Source organism: Procambarus clarkii, chromosome 92 (assembly GCF_040958095.1).
Source record: "Procambarus clarkii isolate CNS0578487 chromosome 92, FALCON_Pclarkii_2.0, whole genome shotgun sequence".
NCBI lineage: Eukaryota > Metazoa > Arthropoda > Malacostraca > Decapoda > Cambaridae > Procambarus > Procambarus clarkii.
In genome coordinates, this window is record NC_091241.1 from 2,886,363 (window position 1) to 2,906,820 (window position 20,458).

At 39.6% G+C, this 20,458-nt stretch overlaps 1 protein-coding gene across 1 annotated transcript; it reads right to left on the reverse strand.

Moving 5' to 3' along the window:
• Positions 1 to 2,968: 2,968 nt before the first annotated feature.
• On the reverse strand, positions 2,969 to 19,717 carry LOC123775170 (ras-related protein Rab-33B). The gene is made up of 6 exons (XM_045770115.2): positions 19,558 to 19,717; positions 16,985 to 17,124; positions 12,764 to 12,857; positions 11,669 to 11,788; positions 9,197 to 9,346; positions 2,969 to 4,975 (listed from the first exon to the last, which is right to left on the reverse strand). The coding sequence occupies exons 2-6, from the start codon at positions 17,107 to 17,109 to the stop codon at positions 4,763 to 4,765; spliced, it is 702 nt and encodes a 233-aa protein (XP_045626071.1). The 5' UTR covers positions 17,110 to 17,124; positions 19,558 to 19,717; the 3' UTR covers positions 2,969 to 4,762.
• Between the last annotated feature and the right edge of the window lie 741 nt (positions 19,718 to 20,458).

Sequence of the window (20,458 nt, forward strand, 5' to 3'; positions counted from 1 at the left end):
TCTGAGGATACAAGGTCTTTCCCTAATATACAGACCCACTCCTCCATGTGACCTAATTATCTTATCACACCTGTATAGGTTATATCCTGGAATCCAGATCTCACTGTCCAACAATTCCCCTGCATGGGTTTCTGTGAAAGCTCCAAATACTGCATTTGACTCCGTGAGGAGGCCATTTATGAACCTGTACTCTGTTGCTTGTTCTTGTTTTTAGTCCTTGTATGTTGGCAAAGATGAATGAGGTTACTCTATTAGGGATACAGTAGTTAGACTGGGAGACTTTTTTGGCAAGCTCATTATGCTTGGACATATTGAGTTTGTTCTGACCAGTGCTGATTGTTATAGGGCAGTTGCCCTATAACGTAAGGGATTTTCTGTCTTTATTTCCGACTTGCAATGGTATTCACTTTCTTACTAATGTTTAAATCCACATTCCCCTATTACACTTGTTGGAAACCAATTGCTAGTAAGCACGCACACACAATGGGCACACGGGACGTGGGTCTATGGGATGAGCTCTGGCACCACGAGGTTGACTCCACATAAAATTCACTTGTTATTTCCTTAAAACACAAAAATCGGATGGCAATGACTAATGTTTATTGTTTAATATGTTGAGACACACTTTGAGATATCTGACTATATTTAGTTCCTGTATTGCTGAAATATCCCTAGATATATATTGTTTTTCGCGGAGCTCATGCTGACGTATGCTCCCCCTCCATAACCTAAACAATTATGTACAAAGATTCCGTTAAGCTTTTGGGGTTAATCTTTGACACTCGTTTGTCTTGGTCACCCCATATCACTTGCCTCGGAGTTGAATGCTCTAAGGCCCTTAACCTACTTGGGGGTCTTGTTCCATACTTCTTGGGGAGCGGATAGGCGCACGCTCCTTTCTGTACATTCCTCTCTCATACTGTCTAAACTCGATTATGGTTGCCCTGCTTACTTGTCTGCTTCTCCTTCTACTCTTCACCGTCTTGATGCTCTGAACCATACTGGGTTACACCTCAGCTCTGGTGCCTTTCGTTCGACTCCTACCCTTAGCCTGTATGTTGAAACCGGCGTCCTGTCTCTCCAGGACCGCTGTGATCACTACCTTGCATGGTCTTTACAACATCCTCACTCTCGCCTATGTCGTGCTTTGAATTTTGCCCCTCCTGTGGTCCCTGTTCCCCTTCACCACCTCCCTCTTTCTGTCCGGTTGTTTCGCCTACAAAATTCTCTTTCAACTCGTCTTACCAATATTTCTCCTCGCGTTGTTCCATCCTTGCCCCCATGGAGAGTCCCCCTTCCTAAATTTTGTAAAACCCTGACCTCCATGTAATTAAGGCTTTTACACCTAGTTCTGAAGCACCTTTTCCTAGAACACTTTTCTTCACACTCCCGCTCCATTTCAGTCTTCACTGATGGGTTCGAGTCTGCAGACAGTGTACAATACTCTGTTGTTTTTCCTGGCCACACCTATATGTGTCACCTGCCTCTGGAGACTAGCATCTTCACGGCAGAACTTTATGCTGTTCTCTATGCTCTTCTTCAACTGCTTTCTCACTGTCAATCGTACTTTGTTGTAGTTGACTCTTGCAGTGCCCTCATGGCTCTGGAGTCCTTTAATCCAGTCCATCTGGTGGTAGTCGAGATTCAATATTGGCTGTTTCTTATCTCCAGTAGATTTAAGACCGTGAAGTTTTGCTGGGTTCCCAGCCATATTGGTGTCTCTTTAAATCAGCGTGCGGATATTGCCGCTAAGGAAGTTATCCACACTTGTCGCATCTCCCATAAAGGTATTCCTTATTCAGACTTTTACCCTAGTTATTCATTCCTCCGTCCTTGCCCATTGGCAGAGCTATTGGTCTTCTGTTACTGGTAACAAACTGTGTGCTCTTACGGGCAGTGTGTCCCCATGGTCTTCCTCCTACCACCATAACAGTCTGTGGGAAATGGCTCTGGCGAGGTTGCATATTGACCATACATGCTTAACTCATGGGTACTTATTGGAGTGCCACCCTGCTCCTTATTTTCCAAACTGCATTGTTCCTCTTACGGTCATGCATATCCTTGTTGAATGACCGGACTTCCAGACATGTCTTGCTTCCCAACTGTTCCTCGATGGACTTCTTAGTGAATCAGATACCTTTGATATTGTTCCCCTTATGTGTTTGTGTTCTCATATTGGCATCCTTAGTGATATTTAGTGCCCTATGATTATTCTGCACATTTGATGGTGCTCCATAGCCTTCCCGGCTTGGTGCTTTCTTTTGATACACACTTACTTATACCCTGTATAGTATGAAATGCCTTGAACATGTTCACTGCAATTCACAAATTACTATGGTTCACATATCAATATCTGCTGTTGACATTTTTTGTGCTACTCATCCCCATAGATGAGCATTTTTCACAGCAGAGCTTTATGCAAGTTTTTCTGCTCTTTGTGTGCCAACGTTTATTTGTTATTGTAGTTAACTCTCACTGCAATGTGTGAAGAGTCTTTCAACTCATGTGATTGAAATCAAACACTGTTCCTCATCTTTAGCAGATGTAAGGCAGTTAAGCCTTGCTGGGTATCCAGCTATGTTGGATAATGATCTTGCAGCTAAAAAAAAAAAAAAAAAGCTGTACCTGCATGTCCCTACTTTGGGTAGAAATCAGTCGATGAATGACTGATTTCTACCCTAAGTAGGGAATTGGCTTCTGGGACATGCAGGTTCAGCTGTTTGTTTAGCTGCAGCATCTGCAAGATTGTTAAGCCTTGCTGGGTGTCCAGCTATGTTGGTTAACTGGCTTACATCTGTTAAAGATGATGAACAGTCAGTGTTTGATTTCACTCATATGATGTAAAGAGTTGAAAGACTTCACACATTGCAGCAAGAGTTGACTACAATAACAAATAAACGTTGGCACACAAGAGTAAATTAAGCACCAGGTACTAAGGAAGTTAGTAATAAGTTAACGTTCAATAAAATCTTATTTAAATTCTTTATTTTCATTACTTCCCCGTCTCTTAAGTTGCAAGAATTTCTAACATATGTTCAAGGTGGTGACATTAAGTGAATCCGTCTTGTAAAAAGTTGAAGTACCATACCTATAACAGCTGTGGACTTGAGTCCACAGTTAATCTGAATTTATGGCCTAAATAATCTTGTTGTACCAAGAAAGTAGTTGACTAACAAATGTCCAAGAAAAGATGTATATTAGGGCTGGGACAAGTTAGATCTAACTTGTCCCAGCCCTAATATATACATCTTTTCTTGGACATTTGTGTTTGTCAACTTCTTTCTTGGGGTTCTTTACGAAATTCTTGGTACAAGATTATTTAAGCCATAAGTTTAGATTCTGTACTTGCGTCCGCAGCTGTTATAGGTACGGTACTTCAACTTTTTACAGGACACCTCGAACACATTTGTTATAAACTCATGCAAGTAATATATCAATTACAATCTACAAAGTAAATGTACATTGTTCACACAATGCAGAATATATTACAATTATATATGGAAGAGAGGACAATATGTACAAACATAAAATTCATTACCGGTATATAAAAATATGGGAATGATAAGAGACACTTCCTCAGATTCGGGCTTTAAAGCTATCGTGTAATGATGGACTATAAAACGCCAGTCAAATACTAAATGTAAAAATGATAAATCCACACTTTACGGAATCTGTGTGAGGACTGGCAATCACAGCAAGTAAACTGTTTGAATTAAGGCGTTGGCAGATGTCATTTTACCAATTATAAGTTACCAAAAATAATATAGCCTTAATAAAATGTGTAATACTATTCTAGTCCTGGCAATGACGATATGCCTTGTGTAACCCTCTTATTACAATAATTGGGGAAACACTAGCCACATATCTGGTCTTTATTATGTAATAAGCCTATATACTTATCCATCTGGAAATTAAAAAAAAAATTACCATTAAGTCAACCAATATGAGATACAAATTTTTTACTTCTGACAATATCCACTGGGCTAATCTGGTACTGTAATTAAAACAAGTTTTTTTTGGTAGATTGATTCTAAATAGGCAAGTATAGAAACTTAATGCAAGCATTTACTTCCCAATGATTCAAGAGAATTCATTGACGACTCAAACAAATTCATTGCCTAAACACTGATCAATAAAGATTCACTGTGCTACACTTTTTTTTTTTCCATCATCTTGCCAGTCATTACTTAGTAATGACATTTGTTAGTTTATCACAAAATTAACATTTGCTATTTCCTTGTAACGAGAAACAAGAAAATGTCAAGTACAAAAACACACACACATTATGACTTTTAAAATCCTATTTAAGCTCTTACCCTTACAGCCCCATCTTACCATTAACTTAAAATGGTCCTATGACTACCAATACCCAAAGCAAATAAGCAGGAACTCACTGTATGTAACCTAGACAAAACCCATACAAATAACATGCAATTCACACAATCATGGGCAATAACATTTCATTCCCTAGGATCTAATTTTTCTGGCCCGAGTTAGAATCTGATGATCCTAGTGAATAAAACATTGTTACATAAAGTATCATCTTTAGATCACGGAACATTACACACAACAAAACTGGTGTATAAATTTAATTACATATAATTGTACTTCAACTGTCCATGAGCCAATTCATCATAAAAAAAAATTATCCATGTTTAGTACTGAGTAACATGGGAAGAGTACAAATTTCTACTTAAACAAAAGTATTAACACTTCTGATGAGTGAACCAAGTTCAAATAATTAAGAGTAATATGCAGTATATCAACAAAAGCATGAACTAGAATCATTAACTGCAACACCATTACGCTCTCTACCAATAGACGTAACTTGTGCTCTGTGGATGTCTTCCACAGGGAACTGAGTGGGACTGATGGGCATCATTGGTTTGGAAGCTTTCAGTTTGTGAGCAAGTGTCATGAAGATGGCATCTATATGATAACAGTCGCTGTCATCCTTAGCCGACGTTTCAAAAAGCTGAAAATATTAAAATAAAAAAATTAACTCGTGCCCATAACCCTCTTATATACATGGTTCAGTTTCAGTAACTAAAAAAAGAATTAGTCCCAATTTATAAATACTGGAAATTAATATTATTAATATTATTTAGTGTTATCAAGAAACCAACAATTAAGATGCTTGTAAAGGAAAATATATAAGAGGGCAACAAATGCAGAGAATGTTACAATAACGAGCCTGAACACAAATAACCCAATCTCCACACATGGAATGAAAGAACATTTTGATCCATCTTGATCCTTTATCAAGTTGGTAACTGAGCAAGAGCGGGAGAGGTAGCCATTATAAGGCAAGAGGGAAGCTGAGGTAAGGAACAAGTAAAGTAAAACAAGAAACTGGGCAAACATAACTGCCAGAGTTCTATTGATCCGTATGAGGCAGCTCCCTATGCAAAGACAACCAGAAACAAGGAGAAATGAGATATCCAAAACAGATAGGAAGAGAAAAGATAAGAGAGCACAGAGCCAAATCAGATGATGCTTGCTAAGATGATTAAAGCCTTCAAGTGTGTACCGAGAAATTCAAGTCAACAGCAAGAAAGATTATTTTGAAATATAGTCAAGCTATTCCATGACTGTGATGTGACAATTGTTTGTCAGTATGTTTAGCACTTTTTTTTTTTGGAGGGGGGGGGGGGTCAGTTTTACCAAGGTACTAGAGAGGAGAACACCAGGAATCTGAATAAACACCTACAACACTGGAAGCAGGAGCAGTGCAAACCAGATTACTACAAAGTGTATTAAGTTTCTTGAAAGGCAAATTGTATATCAAGATGACAAGCGAGATTTTTTAAAGTTCAGATATGAAGGGAAGGCAAAGCACAGTTTTTTTTTATAACTGGAAGATGTATCAGTGCTTAGTTAGATTACCTAAATACTCTTGGGAGTCAGTACCTAATATCCTTGGGCATGTAATGACAACAATGCAATTACAAAAAGATTGACAGTTCAAGCCATAATTGTTGAGAAAATCTTTTGTACATTTCTGCTCTGAAATCACTTATATAATTATGCTTGCCACAAAGATTTGATACATTCTTTTACTGTTTCCACACTCAAACTGATCTTACTGTAAAATCTGGCAAAAAAAAAAAATGAAAATATTTAGTTTGTATATCTTGATAGTATAACAGAAAACTGATATCCTCATTGTAATTTCTTTGGCTAAAACTTTCATATCAGATTCAGTGACATGTAAATGTTGAAATTAAAGCTAAATAAACAGATAGGTGACCAGATTTATTTATACATGTACTTTTATAGTAGATATATATTTATATATTTTTTAATTTATTTAGTTGGTGCTGTGGTAGTGCACACCCCCCCCCCCACACTGCCACAAGAATGAGGGAAGGGGATGTTCCATCAGTACTGGATCTAATATTCACCAGGAAAGAAGAGGAGGTATTTGACATCCAGTATCTTCCTTCCTTGGGAAAGAGTGATCACGTCCTCTTGGATATTAAATACACTTTGCGGTATAATCTAGTAGAGAATGGGGATAATTGAAACAGTTGTTAAACTCGATTTCAAGAGAGGATGCTATGGGGAACTTAGAAATTTGTTCATGGGTATAATTGGACAGACTTGGTGCTAGGCAAGGAAATGAATGAGATATATGCCATATTTTGCAAAATATACGATGAAGTATACACAACCTATAAATTATGTGGAGAATCTTTAAAGACTTCTGATAAAGAAAGAGATCTAGGGGTAAAAAATAGATAAAAAACTATCACCCAAGGACCACATAAAGAACGTTTTGCGAGGAGCCTATGCCACCCTTTCTAACTTGAGAATTGCTTTTAAATACATGGATGATGAAATACTAAAGAAATTGTTCACAACTTTTGTTAGGCCAAAGCTATTATATGCAGCGGTTTTATGGTGCCCATATCTTAAGAAGCACATGAACACAATGGAAAAGGTGCAAACACATGCTACTAAGTGGCTCCCAGAACTGAAGGGCAAGAGCTACGATGAGAGGTTAGAGGCATTAAAATGCCAAAACTAGAAGATAGAAGAAAAAGAAGAGATATGATCACTACGTACAAAATAGTAACAGGAATTGATAAAATTGATAGGGAAGATTTCCAGAGACCTGGAACTTCAAGAACAAGAGATCATAGATTTAAACTAGCTAAACAAAGCTGCTGAAGAAATATAAGAATATTCATTTTTTAAAACAGTGGTAGACGGTAGGAACAAGTTAGGCGAGAAGGTGGTGGAGGCCAAAACCGTCAGTAGTTTCAAAGCGTTATATGACAGAGTGCTGGGAAGACGGGACGCCACAAGTGTAGCTCTCATTCTGTAACTACACTTTGGTAATTACACTAGAAGCAATTTTGGCCATCGACTTGAGAATGGTCCAGGATGGACCGAAAAGTCATCGTCCCTTCACCTTCTAGTGTGTGTGGTCTGGTGTGTGGCAAGGTCAAAAGTAATTTTTTCATATTTAAAATTAAAGCCGAAGACACTGCTCACAGAATCTGTATGTGAAAAAATGGTTGGGCCAACTTAAAAGTGGCTTTTTTTGCCACATGTGCTCAACGCATCCGAATACTGTACAGGAGATTATTCAGTACATAAATGTGCATTTTTTTGTAAGGGTTTTGAATATTCCATACTTTATAAACTATTTTTCCATCTGTTGCATGGGAAACATTTCATGGGAAACTGTAAGTAATAAAAATCCTACACAATAGAAAAACTAACCTGAAGCATATGAAGTCTGTCTGAAACATGTTCCTTTGAGGAAAGCCAGAAAGAGGTCCACTGTAGAAAGACAACCCAGACGACTTTACAAAAGAAAAGAAGACATAATGGAAATCCTTAAGCAGACACAACTCTCCATACAAAGAAGGAATAATTTAAACAGGGAAATTGAAGAACTCGAACAGAGACTGAAGCATTCATATCAGATTGAAGAAAGGCAACTAGAACAGAAAGCAATTCAAGAAATAAAGAAAAACCCAAAATTTTCTTCACATATGCAAAATCAAAAGCAAAAACCACTGCCAGTATTGAACCTATTCGTACAGTGAAGGTTCATACACGGTGGATGACAAAGAAATTAGGGAAATCCTAAAAAAGCAGTATGAGGACATGTTTAGCATTCCAAAAAACAGCATGAAAGTGGAAGATCTGGACAACTTCTTTATGCGTGATATCCAAACCCCTGTAAATATAACGGATATCAACACAAGCGTGGCAGATTTTGAAAGGAAAATTGACAACATGCCCATGCACTCAGTCCCGGGGCCAGACTCACGGAATTAAATTTTTTTAAAGAAATGCAAGGTGCCGGTAGTACAGACACTCAGTATAGTGTGGAGGAAGAGCTTGGATATGGGGAAGATATCAGATGCGCTTAAAGCAGCAGACATAGCCCCTCTACACAAGGGATGGAGCAAAGCATTGGCAAAGTATCATACACCAGTTGCACTAACATCCCACATAACAAAAGGACTTGAGAGTGATCAGGAGTCAGGTCACTAGTTTCATGGAAACCAATGACTTCCACAACCCAGGCTAACATGGATTTAGAGCAGGAAGATCATGCCTCTCACAGCTACTTGACCATTATGACAAAATCACTGAGGTATTAGAAGAAAAACAGAATGCAGATGTGGTAAACATGGACTTTACAAAGGCATTTGATAAATGTGACCATGGAGTGACACACACAAAATAATATATACATGGAAAATACTGGAGGGCCAGGTCCCAAATCTGCACAGTAAAATAACAGTGTACTGGAGTGAACGATATGGAAGAAAATGCAAAATAGAACCAGTGAAGAGCAGGGGTGCCATAGGCACAATTAGAAAACACTGTATAAACATCAGAGGTCCACAGTTGTTCAACTTCCTCCCAGTGAGCATAAGAAATATTGCTGGAACAACTATGGACACCTTCAAGAGAAAACTAGATAGTTTTCAAGGAGTGCCAGACCAACTGGGCTGTGGTGAGTATGTGGGCCTGCGGGCCACTCCAAGCAACAGCCTGGTGGACCAAACTCTCACAAGTCAAGCTTGGCCTGGGGCCGGGCTTGGGGAATAGAAGAACTCCCAGAACCCCATCAAGCAGGTATCATCTCACCTTTGGTGTCATTATTATATATATAGCTTTCACCTAACTTACCATGATCTGCCATATTTCAATAACTCCCAATTCTTACCGGCATACTGTGGTGGTCAGCAAACCTCTGTGCTACATTAGTTGGAACAGCAAATTGATCTTTACAGTCACACTTGTTTCCAACCAGAATTCTTGGTATGTTGTAACTCAGGCTGTGCTGATTACACTCTTCAATCCATGAGGGCAGAGACTGAAATATATAAATCATTAAGGATGAATTCAGCAGTATCTTTTATCTTATTGAAATATATAAATCATTAAGGATGAAAATGGCATTTCATTACATTCAACGCTGGTTTTCTGGGGGGGAGCCTCATCGGCTCCCTGTAGCTACCTCACCACAGATAAGGAAAAGAGGGAAGGATCTGGGAGGCAGATGCCACGCGCCCTAACATAAATCAAGACCACAGACTAAAAGAAAGGACCTTGCCAATGACCCTGGAGACCCGAGCCTCAGAACAGGAAGGAGGGAAGCAAGGGAATCCGGGCAAACCAAAACGCATCCACAGCCCCAGAGGCCAAGACGCACAGAGAACAGTGAAGAGCCGCAACTGAACAACAAAATAAAGCACCCTGGCCTGACTAACCAAGCAGCAACCCAAGGACCCCTCAGGAAGCAGCAGACCCAAACAACACCCGAGAAGAAGGAGACTGCATCAAAAGAACAACCCACCACGAAGACCAACGAGGCAGAAAAACACAGGTGCCAGAGGAGAGCCGGAAACTCCCCGACCTGTCCCCTAGAGGTCAACACCAACAGAAGGAGACCTGAAAAACAAAAATACACCAGAACCGAAAGGATCATGACAACCGAGGAGAAGAAGAAAATAGACCACCCAGGCCAACAACCAGGACAGTATGAGAAGTGCAAGGTCAAGCCGGAGGCGAAACAACGCCCAAGACAGCAAGCGGAAAGGAGCAGAAGGAACAGCAACACTGAATGCAAGCTGGAGCGGCTCTGCCAGTGCCACCCAAGACGAGGCAACAGTACATGTCACCAGAAGACGGTCCCAGAACAACCCCGAAGGGAAAGACAAGACAACCCTATCAGAGAACAAAGAACACTTCGCAGTGATAGGAAAACCAGAAGGACCGCCAGGAAACCACACACTGCCGCCGAGACGAAGCACACAGGCGGGAGACCAACAACAAAGCCACCAGCGCCCCCACAAGCAACGAGAACACGAGACAAAAACCCCAGACGCGAAGACTCGGGGGGAAGAACGAACCAGCCCCGTACAGGGCTGGACCGATCCACAAAAAGAGGCTGGAGCCATGGGAAGCCCCTCAGGATCGCCACCGAGGAAAACAGAGCCCCCAAACAAGGCTGGCAAAAACCAGAAGGAACGGCCACCAGGGAGCCAGGAACCCAATCCTGGCGAGCCAAAAAGGAACCAACCCAGACGAGCAGAAACACTTCGTCCGGGAGGAAAACCCCCCCCCCTCCCAGGACCCTGGGTGGAAGGAAGGTTCAAGGCCGAACACCGAAGAGCCAGGGTCCAGGCAGAGGCTGAGCACCACGAACTAAAACGCTAGACGTGAAGCAAAAAACAGTGACCCAGTAACCCTAAGGAGCAGCGCAACCAGCTCAGCAGGGAAGAACGAGGCACGTGTCACAGAGGTATACAGGAGAACTACTCAGGACGTGTGCCGCAAGAAAACAAAAAGACACGTTCCGAAAAAAGAACAAAAAAAAGCCGGAACCAGGATTGGAATCCAAGCTACCCCTGTCCCAAGAAAAGGAACCAGGAGGGCAGGAGCAGTTGACCGGAAGTCCACAACCTCCTGCAGACATTTTTAAAGATCTCCATTAGTTTTCCCAAGGATCCAACTCTTTCTTGTATGCTGCATCCATCAATGAAAATCATCAAAAACATATCAAGTCATTTAGAAATTTACCATTCAAGTCTTAATATTTCCCACACTGGACTAATTTCACAGAGAGAGCATTTAACTTCAATCTGTAAATTATTGCAACTTTGCCATTAGTCTGAATTCTAGCCCAACATCCTAAGCAAATCTGCACGTTACTAAATTCATTAAATCGGGGGTAAATCTGACATGGAAGGTTTGCATTGCAACTGGAGATTTACCAAAATGCAGTTCACTGAATCGAGGTTCCAGTGCATTATAGGTCTACATGTGTTTCCCATTGTCAGTGTCAGGCTTATTAATATTTCCTAGCAAACAACGGACCTCACCCAGGATACAACTTTCACAGCAGTCAACTCGATTCCCAGGTACCTATTTACGGCTCGATGAACAGAAGCATCAGGTGCAAAGTAACACACCAAAATATCTCACCCTATCTAAAAATTAAACCAGGAACCATTTAGTCGTGAGCCGACTGTGCAAATAACTGTGTTACACGAAGTCTTTATCTTATCCATAAATGCTTCAGTGCATGTATGCAAAGATAAAGTTCACATACAAACTACAAATAATCAAATTAAAACATTTCTGCGCATGGTAAAATTCATTTAAGTCTAAAAAGTCTAAATAAAATCCTAACCTGAAACGAAGACATTCTGGTGACATCATATACAAAGACAACAGCGTTGACATTACGGTAGTAGTGTTGAACCATTGACCGCCTAAATCTCTCCTGTCCAGCAGTATCCCACAGCTGCAACTGTTCAAAATTACATAGATATAGCATCTGTTCAAATTCATGTACACAGGATATGTATATAAACACTTTGGAAATATACTTTGAAGATTAGGTATAATAAGTTACTTTAATGATAAAGGTACATACAGACTGCTATCCCACATTAAGAAACATTAAATGTACATGTTACTGTACTGTATATTTGTAGTATTCAACTATTACCTAGGTTAGGTTCATATTAGCATTCAAGATCGTTGTTTGTTTTCAATTACTTTTTGTTTTACTATATGTTGATACCTAGCATTTATACCGGTAAATATGGCTTTTTGTTTAGAATAAACATATGGTCTTTATGTGTTCTCTCATTCCACCCTATATTAACAGTATATTTATTGTTATCTAAACTCAATATTTATAAAGAATGCCCAGTTATGCTCACACTGGCTAACAATATAAATATGATAGACCTACATGCCCACATTTTGAACCCAATGCCACGGAACAGTTACACCAATACTTGCACAAATTAAATTATGGTAGTTTGTCTTCAACGTGTGCACAATAAGATTAAAAGAACCAAGATGTTCACACCAGTTATTCATACTGAATACAGTACTTTGAAAGTACTGTACTGAATTATCTTTTCTTTTCCATAGTTTATTTGGCCAGATAAAAGAATGCATGGATAATGTGATGACATATTAAGATACAATATACCATAAATGCTTTCTTGATCTTCAGACATGTAGTAATTAGAATGTCTATATTTACAATTACAGTACTTGAATTCTACTGCTAAACCTGTCTTCATCACAGGACATTTTATGTAAATATAAACCTGGTGTATGCTGTGCTTTATATTCATATCTGCAGTTCAAGCAGTAATGTTAGCCTAGAGAAATAGAAATATATGCAGTACCTTTCAGAAAACCATTCAATTGATGTTACATCATTTGTGAAATGAAATGGAGCCATATCTGCTCCTCAAGTACTTACCACAATCTCTTCATGGTCAATTATAACCTTTTTCTCCCTGAAATCAACTCCTATTGTGGCTTCAGTTCTTTCAGGAAAGCGACCCCCACAAAATCTGAAGAGAAATGATTTATGGAGGATAAGGGGGATTATTTCTCTCATACCTAATGGTTGAGCACCAAACGATATTATCTAGGGTAGTGCCCTTAAGTGCCACCATTCGTCACTGAATATAAAAACTATAGACAGCAGCAAATATCATGCAATTCCATTATCATGCCAAATACCACAGGCTGTTGTAAAGGACCTGTATCATTTGCTTTCTGTTATTATATTTATACCTTAATGCAACATTTTCTTCCTTATTTCCTGCTCTCCAATTTGCCCATGTTTGGTAGAGCTTTATTCTTACTCTGAGCATACAAGTGGTATCTGCTGCCCGAAACGCCATGCATGTTAGTGGCTTTGCATGAATGTAAAAATACCAATCTTGTGTAATCACACCAACCCATTGTACCTTCTAGCAAATAAATTATTATTATTATTATTACTGTATTATTATTACTATTATTATTATTATTATTATTATTATTATTATTATTATTATTATTATTATTATTATAATAACATCACATTTGCAACAGGTCAAGTTAGGACCGGTGACAATTGTGATGTTACAAGACGGGATGCTAGCCATCTCATTAATTATTCACTTTGCACTTGATAGCTTATTTGTAATTTAAAACAAGTTCTGTGAACGGCTGCAAAATTTTCATTTAGTTTTGCTGCAGTTTATATGTGAAATATTTTCTAAAGAGGGTTATTTATGTAGGTATTTGGACATTGAAAAAATGGCACATTAGTTTTGAAATACAGTACTGTACTTCACAACCACAGGTGAAGAATGTGAAATTGCCCTATAATTTACTTTTCAATTGCTGTGTGTTTTTGGAAATGATATGAAATTGTTATGCAGTTATCCATATATTTTTGTATTTATTATAATACAAAATAATTAGTCCCGATAGTACAGTCGGGTTCGTTCTCGACACACAATCAAAAATTCCAGGAACCCTAGGACCCCTCAGGAAGCAGCAGACCCAAACAACACCCGAGAAGAAGGAGACTGCATCAAAAGAACAACCCACCACGAAGACCAACAAGGCAGAAAAACACGGGTACCTAGAGGGAACAGAACCGGCCGCTGTTATAGGTGAAAACTAGCTACGCAGTACCCTGTGCCCCTACCAGTGTAAAAACTAACACTTACCCCAAGGTAAACAAAGGCAAAAGCCTCCCAAAACACTCGGGGCAGTCAATTGCCAAGCAGCAAAAGACCAACAGAGGTAGACCCAAGGTGACTTGTTTAAGAGAACCCAAAGCCCCTAGGGCAGTACATACAGCATACAGGGCACTTAGGGAAGGGAACTCTAAGCACATGCAGCTCGAGTACCTAAGAATATCACTCCCAGCTTGCATACCACCGTAAGAGGAGTACTGAACCAAGGCACAGCACAAGAATCTGGAGCTGGAGCTACTCGACTGTTGTGCAAACAAGCATGACGTCACACGACATCAGGAATGACAGGAACGTCATTAAAGGACACGACGTCATAACAGGAATTGATAAAACTGATAGGGAAGAATTCCCGAGACCTGGGACTACAAGAACAGAGGACATAGATTTAAACTAATGAAACAAAGTTGCCGGAGAAACATAAGAAAATTAACTTTTGTAAACAGAGTGGTAGACGGTTGGAACAAGTTAGGTGAGAAGGTGGTGGAGGCCAAAACTGTCAATACTGTACAGTAATTTCAAAGCGTTATATGACAAAGAGTGCTGGGGAGACAGGACATCACGAGCGTAGCTTTCATCCTGTAACTACACTTTAGTAATAACACTTAAGTAATTACAAAGAAAACCAGGATCCATGAACCGATGCTCGATCCTGCAGGCACAAATAGGCGAGTACAAAGAGGAATAGCAGAAGTACAAGCTCAAACATCAAAGGAGGATATAAACGATCCCCATGCAGAATGTTATTTTTTTTATAGTGTTTAACACTCCCCCTTCCCCACACTTCCTTGGTTCCCCCCCCCTTCCCCACCCTTGGTCCCAGAAGCCCCACCAAAAAGCAAATACCTCAGAGCAGGGCCAGGATACATGCCAGAAGCCTGAGAGAAGGATGTCTCCTGTGAAGGAGATATCCTTCTGTCCCTGTCCTTATGTGAACACACACTTTCCACCCATCCCCACATAACCAAAGGCAACGTACCCCAGATAGGAAAATGCCAGCTTATACTACCGGCAAGGAAGAGGGTAGCCCCCAGAGATGGAATCCCAAACCCACCAACCAGGCCACTGGGGTCATAAACCAGTTTGGAGGAAGAAGAAGAATCAGCTCAGCCACACTACAACTTGGGCCAGGGAACAAATAACAAAGAAGCCACCTATCTGGGATACCCATTTTTGAATCATCCTTTTTTTTTGGGGGGGGGGGGGGGGGGGGGGCAAAAATCAAATGGCTCAAAGCACCAGCCAAGGAAGCATAACCAACTCTGGGACAACCAGCCCATCACTACGACACTGCAGTGGGAAAACATCTGCAAGTGGAGGCCACCTTGTATCGACAGCAAACACCCCACAAACATCACCACTACTCATACCACATGTGTAGAGGCCCACCATAAGAATAAAGACCTACAGCTACCACAACAAAGATAGAGGCTTACCATATCGAAAAAGGCTGACAACTTCCTCAACAACAGCCTGGGAATACAAAAGTTTTTTTTTTTTTAAATAATATTGCAATAATATTACCTGAAATTAAACTATGTTAGTGTTAGTATTTATGAAATGCTATAATTCCTGTAAATATAGTGTGGATTAACAACAATACACAAAAATAGGGAACTCTGGCATAAAAGAGCATGGCCCAGGACAAAATACACAAGCAATGGCAAACATAAGCGAGCGAAGCTATAAGGAATTTAAACAATTTCACAAGGCAGCCAGCATGAAACAAAACCAAGATGCATCCCACAAATGTATACATAGCAAGTATGGATTCGGCAGGTCAGTTCATCCCGAATCACATCAAGGATTAGGTGAAAACTAAGCAGGGACACCAGAAGCAGGAGCTGTTTACTGAGAACACACACTAATGCAGCTTAAGGGACAAGTGCAGCTGTGAAAGGCATAAACATCACATTGTAAAACAAGCATGTGAATTACTGTAAACCAGAAACAAAGTAGACCCTGACAGCCCTCAAACCCAGAGACTCACAGACAAGTCACAGACCACACACTACCCAGGACAAGGCACCATCCACTGGAGACCAGCACTCTTGGAAACAGATGCCTGAACCTACCAAAGACAGGAGCCCTGACAGAGTTACCTGGCAACACCTGAAAGTGCCTAGGGAAGTTAACCTAAAACCCATGCAGCTTGAGGTGAACAGTGACTCAAAGTCCACACAAATGAGGCATAGAAAGGTATGCTTGTGAAGCAAATACCTGAACTGGAATAAACAAAAGCAAATGGCCCCAACAAGACATGGTCCAAAGGATGACCAATGCACATCTGGAAAAAGACAGGACCCGAAGGACAAAGGGAACACGAGAACCACTGTTCTCTCTGTCCTTCGAATCACCGAGGACCACTGCAGCATCAGAGAGGTGACATGGGTTACTCTGGTTTGTCTAGGAGCTCCCAGTGCTGCCTTCCTGGTGGTGGAGGTCATATGGGTAACTAGCAGATGAACACCTGAACTATTGAATGCCTTGTTTACCAAGGTGTTGAGCTTCACCTTGCTGTTGTCTGTTTTGTTTGCTCTATCTTTCTGATGGCTGTTTTCTCAGTGAGTAATGTAAGCCCTGCTCCTTCCACCTCTGTGAGAAGACCTGGTTTTGGTCTGGTTTTCAGTATGCTTCAGTATACATATGACAGCCTTGCTGTCATATGATATCCTGATATGATTTTATGTCATATGTCCTGTCATATGATTTTATGTCATATGTCATGTCATATGATTTTAATGCCCTACTGTCATATGAGATGTGTGGAACTATCCAGATAATAAGCAATAGGGAGCCATCAAGGAAGTCCTCCCAGAAAACACTGCATTTAGTAGAGCATCACCCTTTTCTCTATGTAATAAAGCTCCAAAAGTTATAATTAAGGTTTGCTTTATCTTGTCCCCTCCTAATTAAGTGAAACTTTGCACTAGCCAATAACTTACCTAAACGTCAGGCATGTCTTTCCTACACTGCTGTCACCTATGACGATGATTTTGAAGGTTTTCTGTCTTCTGTCTCTTAATAGCGCACCGCTCTGTGCAAAAGTTTGTGTGCTACTGCCATTCATTTTATATTTCTATCCCTGCAAACATAGATATTATTACAGTAATGATTCACAAATACAATCATTTTAAATAAATACACACTATACATACATGCATACATTATATAAATACTGTACATGTGTACATATCAAATATAGTGTAGATTTTTCTTTTGGGTAGTTAAATGTCTTTATTGTGAAGTACAGTATTCCATAAACAAATTTATCAAATTTACCTGAATTTACCCAAGGGGCCACCATCTCTTTAGTGGCCGTGATGAGGATAGAAAGCCAGCAGCTTGTCAAAGGTATCCCCATTTTTTGTGATGATTTTATCCAGCAAGATTTTAAAGTGTAACAACATTTTGCCTTTATGGTTTTGGAAGGTAGGCTTAATGGGTTTATAACCCAATGGGTAGTTACCTAAGTGTAGTTACCTAAGTGTAGTTACCTAAGTGTAGTTACAGGATGAGAGCTACGCTCGTGATGTCCCGTCTTCCCAGCACTCTTTGTCATATAACGCTTTGAAACTACTGACGGTCTTGGCCTCCACCACCTTCTCACTTAACTTGTTCCAACCGTCTACCACTCTATTTGCGAAGGTGAATTTTCTTATATTTCCTCGGCATCTGTGTTTAGCTAGTTTAAATCTATGACCTCTTGTTCTTGAAGTGCCAGGTCTCAGGAAATCTTCCCTGTCGATTTTATCAATTCCTGTTACTATTTTGTATGTAGTGATCATATCACCTCTTTTTCTTCTGTCTTCTAGTTTTGGCATGTTTAATGCTTCTAACCTCTCCTCGTAGCTCTTACCCTTCAGTTCTGGGAGCCACTTACTAGCATGTCTTTGCACCTTTTCCAGTTTGTTGATGTGCTTCTTAAGATATGGGCACCACACAACAGCTGCATATTCTAGCTTTGGCCTAACAAAAGTCATGAACAATTTCTTTAGTATATCGCCATCCATGTATTTAAATGCAATTCTGAAGTTAGAAAGCATAGCATAGGCTCCTTGCACAATATTCTTTATGTGGTCCTCAGGTGATAGTTTTCTATCTAGAACCACCCCTAGATCTCTTTCTTTATCAGAATTCTTTAAAGATTTCTCACATAATATATAGGTTGTGTGGGGTCTATGTTCTCCTATTCCACATTCCATAACATGGCATTTATTAACATTAAATTCCATTTGCCAAGTGGCGCTCCATGTACTTATTTTGTCCAGGTCTTCTTGAAGGGCATGACAATCATCTAAGTTTCTTATCCTTCTTATTATCTTAGCATCATCAGCAAACATGTTCATATAATTCTGTATACCAACTGGTATATCATTTATGTAGACAATAAACATCACTGGTGCAAGAACTGAACCCTGTGGTACTCCACTTGTGACATTTCTCCAGTCCGATACATTGCCTCTGATTACTGCCTTCATTTTTCTATCAGTCAGAAAATTTTTCATCCATGGCAGAAGCTTACCTGTCACCCCTCCAATATTTTCCAGTTTCCAGAACAACCTCTTATGTGGAACTCTGTCGAAAGCCTTTTTTAGGTCCAGATAGATGCAGTCAACCCAACCATCTCTTTCCTGTAATATCTCTGTGGCTCGATCATAGAAACTGAGTAAATTCGATACACAGGATCTTCCAGATCGAAAACCATACTGTCTGTCTGATATTATATCATTTCTCTCTAGGTGTTCTACCCATTTAGTTTTGATTAGTTTTTCCAATACTTTCACTATTACACTTGTCAATGATACAGGTCTATAATTGAGGGGGTCTTCCCTGCTGCCACTTTTGTAGATTGGAACTATGTTAGCCTGTTTCCACACGTCTGCTACGATTCCTGTACACAGGGATGCCTGAAAGATCAGGTGAAGTGTATGAAGTGGGTGATAAACAATCTCCGCGTTATGCGGCAATCGCACACGAGTGTCTTACCATTACACCACGGGGATTGCTAAATCTAAACTTATCAAATTTATTTCCATTGTTTCGTGTTCTATTTTATGCGTTTGGGTGAATATAAATAGCTGTCTTGTATGGGCCAGTAGTTCTTCTTCCATTTCCTTAATTCTTATGTTGTGTCTTTTATAATTATCAAGAGAAAGTGCTAAGCCAGTATGATTATACAAAACTATAAACTCTGAGGTGTATGGCGTCACACGGCCATAATAAGGTTGCACTCAAGGATCTTTTTGGACACAAAAAACAATCCGCACTGCCTTGTCTAGTTTCTTAGTGATGCTATCCCTTTACAGACTTAAGAACGGTGCTTCCTTACTGCCTTAAAAGTGTGAAATATAAGTCACAACAATACAACACACAAAGAGTTATAACATTCCAATCAGACTGTGACAAGGACGAGCCTCCAGAACAAGAAAATCGTATATAGAAGTAAAAACTACTACGCTTAGAATAACAAAACTTATATATATAGTGTATATAATTGATCGCATTGGCCACTGACCTGACAAAACGCGAAATGGTCCATGAACCCAGCTGGTATAATGCCTAGTATGGGCTGCAGGTGTGGTGAGAGAAGGGAAATAATGACGCACCTTGGCCTGGTACAGTCAGCCTCGCCTCCTCCAGTGTTGACGTTCACCATCAGCTGGTGTGAGGCGCATTCAACCACCCACGGAACCCTCTTCTAATAAATAAATAAATAAATGTTTATTTCTTGTACATACATACAAGAGATTTTACAAAGATTGATGGATTTATAGATAGAGCTAGTACATACAATGCCTAAAGCCACTATTACGCAAAGCGTTTCTCATCATTCATATATAGTAATTCATAAAAAAATATTACAATAAAATAATTCATATATAAATTCATATTATAATAATAATAAGATAGGCAATAACACTTCCACTCTTAATTCCCTCTTTCTTATATATATTATTTATTTTTTGGCTTACTAACAAACATTTATGTGTCAAATTATGTGGTGTAATTTGTTTAGTTTTTATATAAATTTCCTAAATATTGTTCAAACATTTATAATTAAAAGTCGTTAATTGATAGCCCTTTATATGCGCGTCTGATTAATCTTTACGATTACTACTAATTTTTTTATTAACAAGCTTAGGTATACACAAGTTTTGCCACCCTATTATATATGCAAGATTACACAGTATAGATCAAAAGCTAGCTATATCTAATTCTAATGTTCATCTAATGTTCCCATCTCCCAGGATGATTAGTCATACATGGAATCAGGGGAGGAAATACCTGCTTCAATACAAAAAAAAAATCAACTGTGACTAAACAGCAACTTCACGATTTTCTGACTGAGCACTACCCACGGGATGGGTATGGGGTCCACTACCACCCACGGGATGGGCATGGGGTCCACTACCACC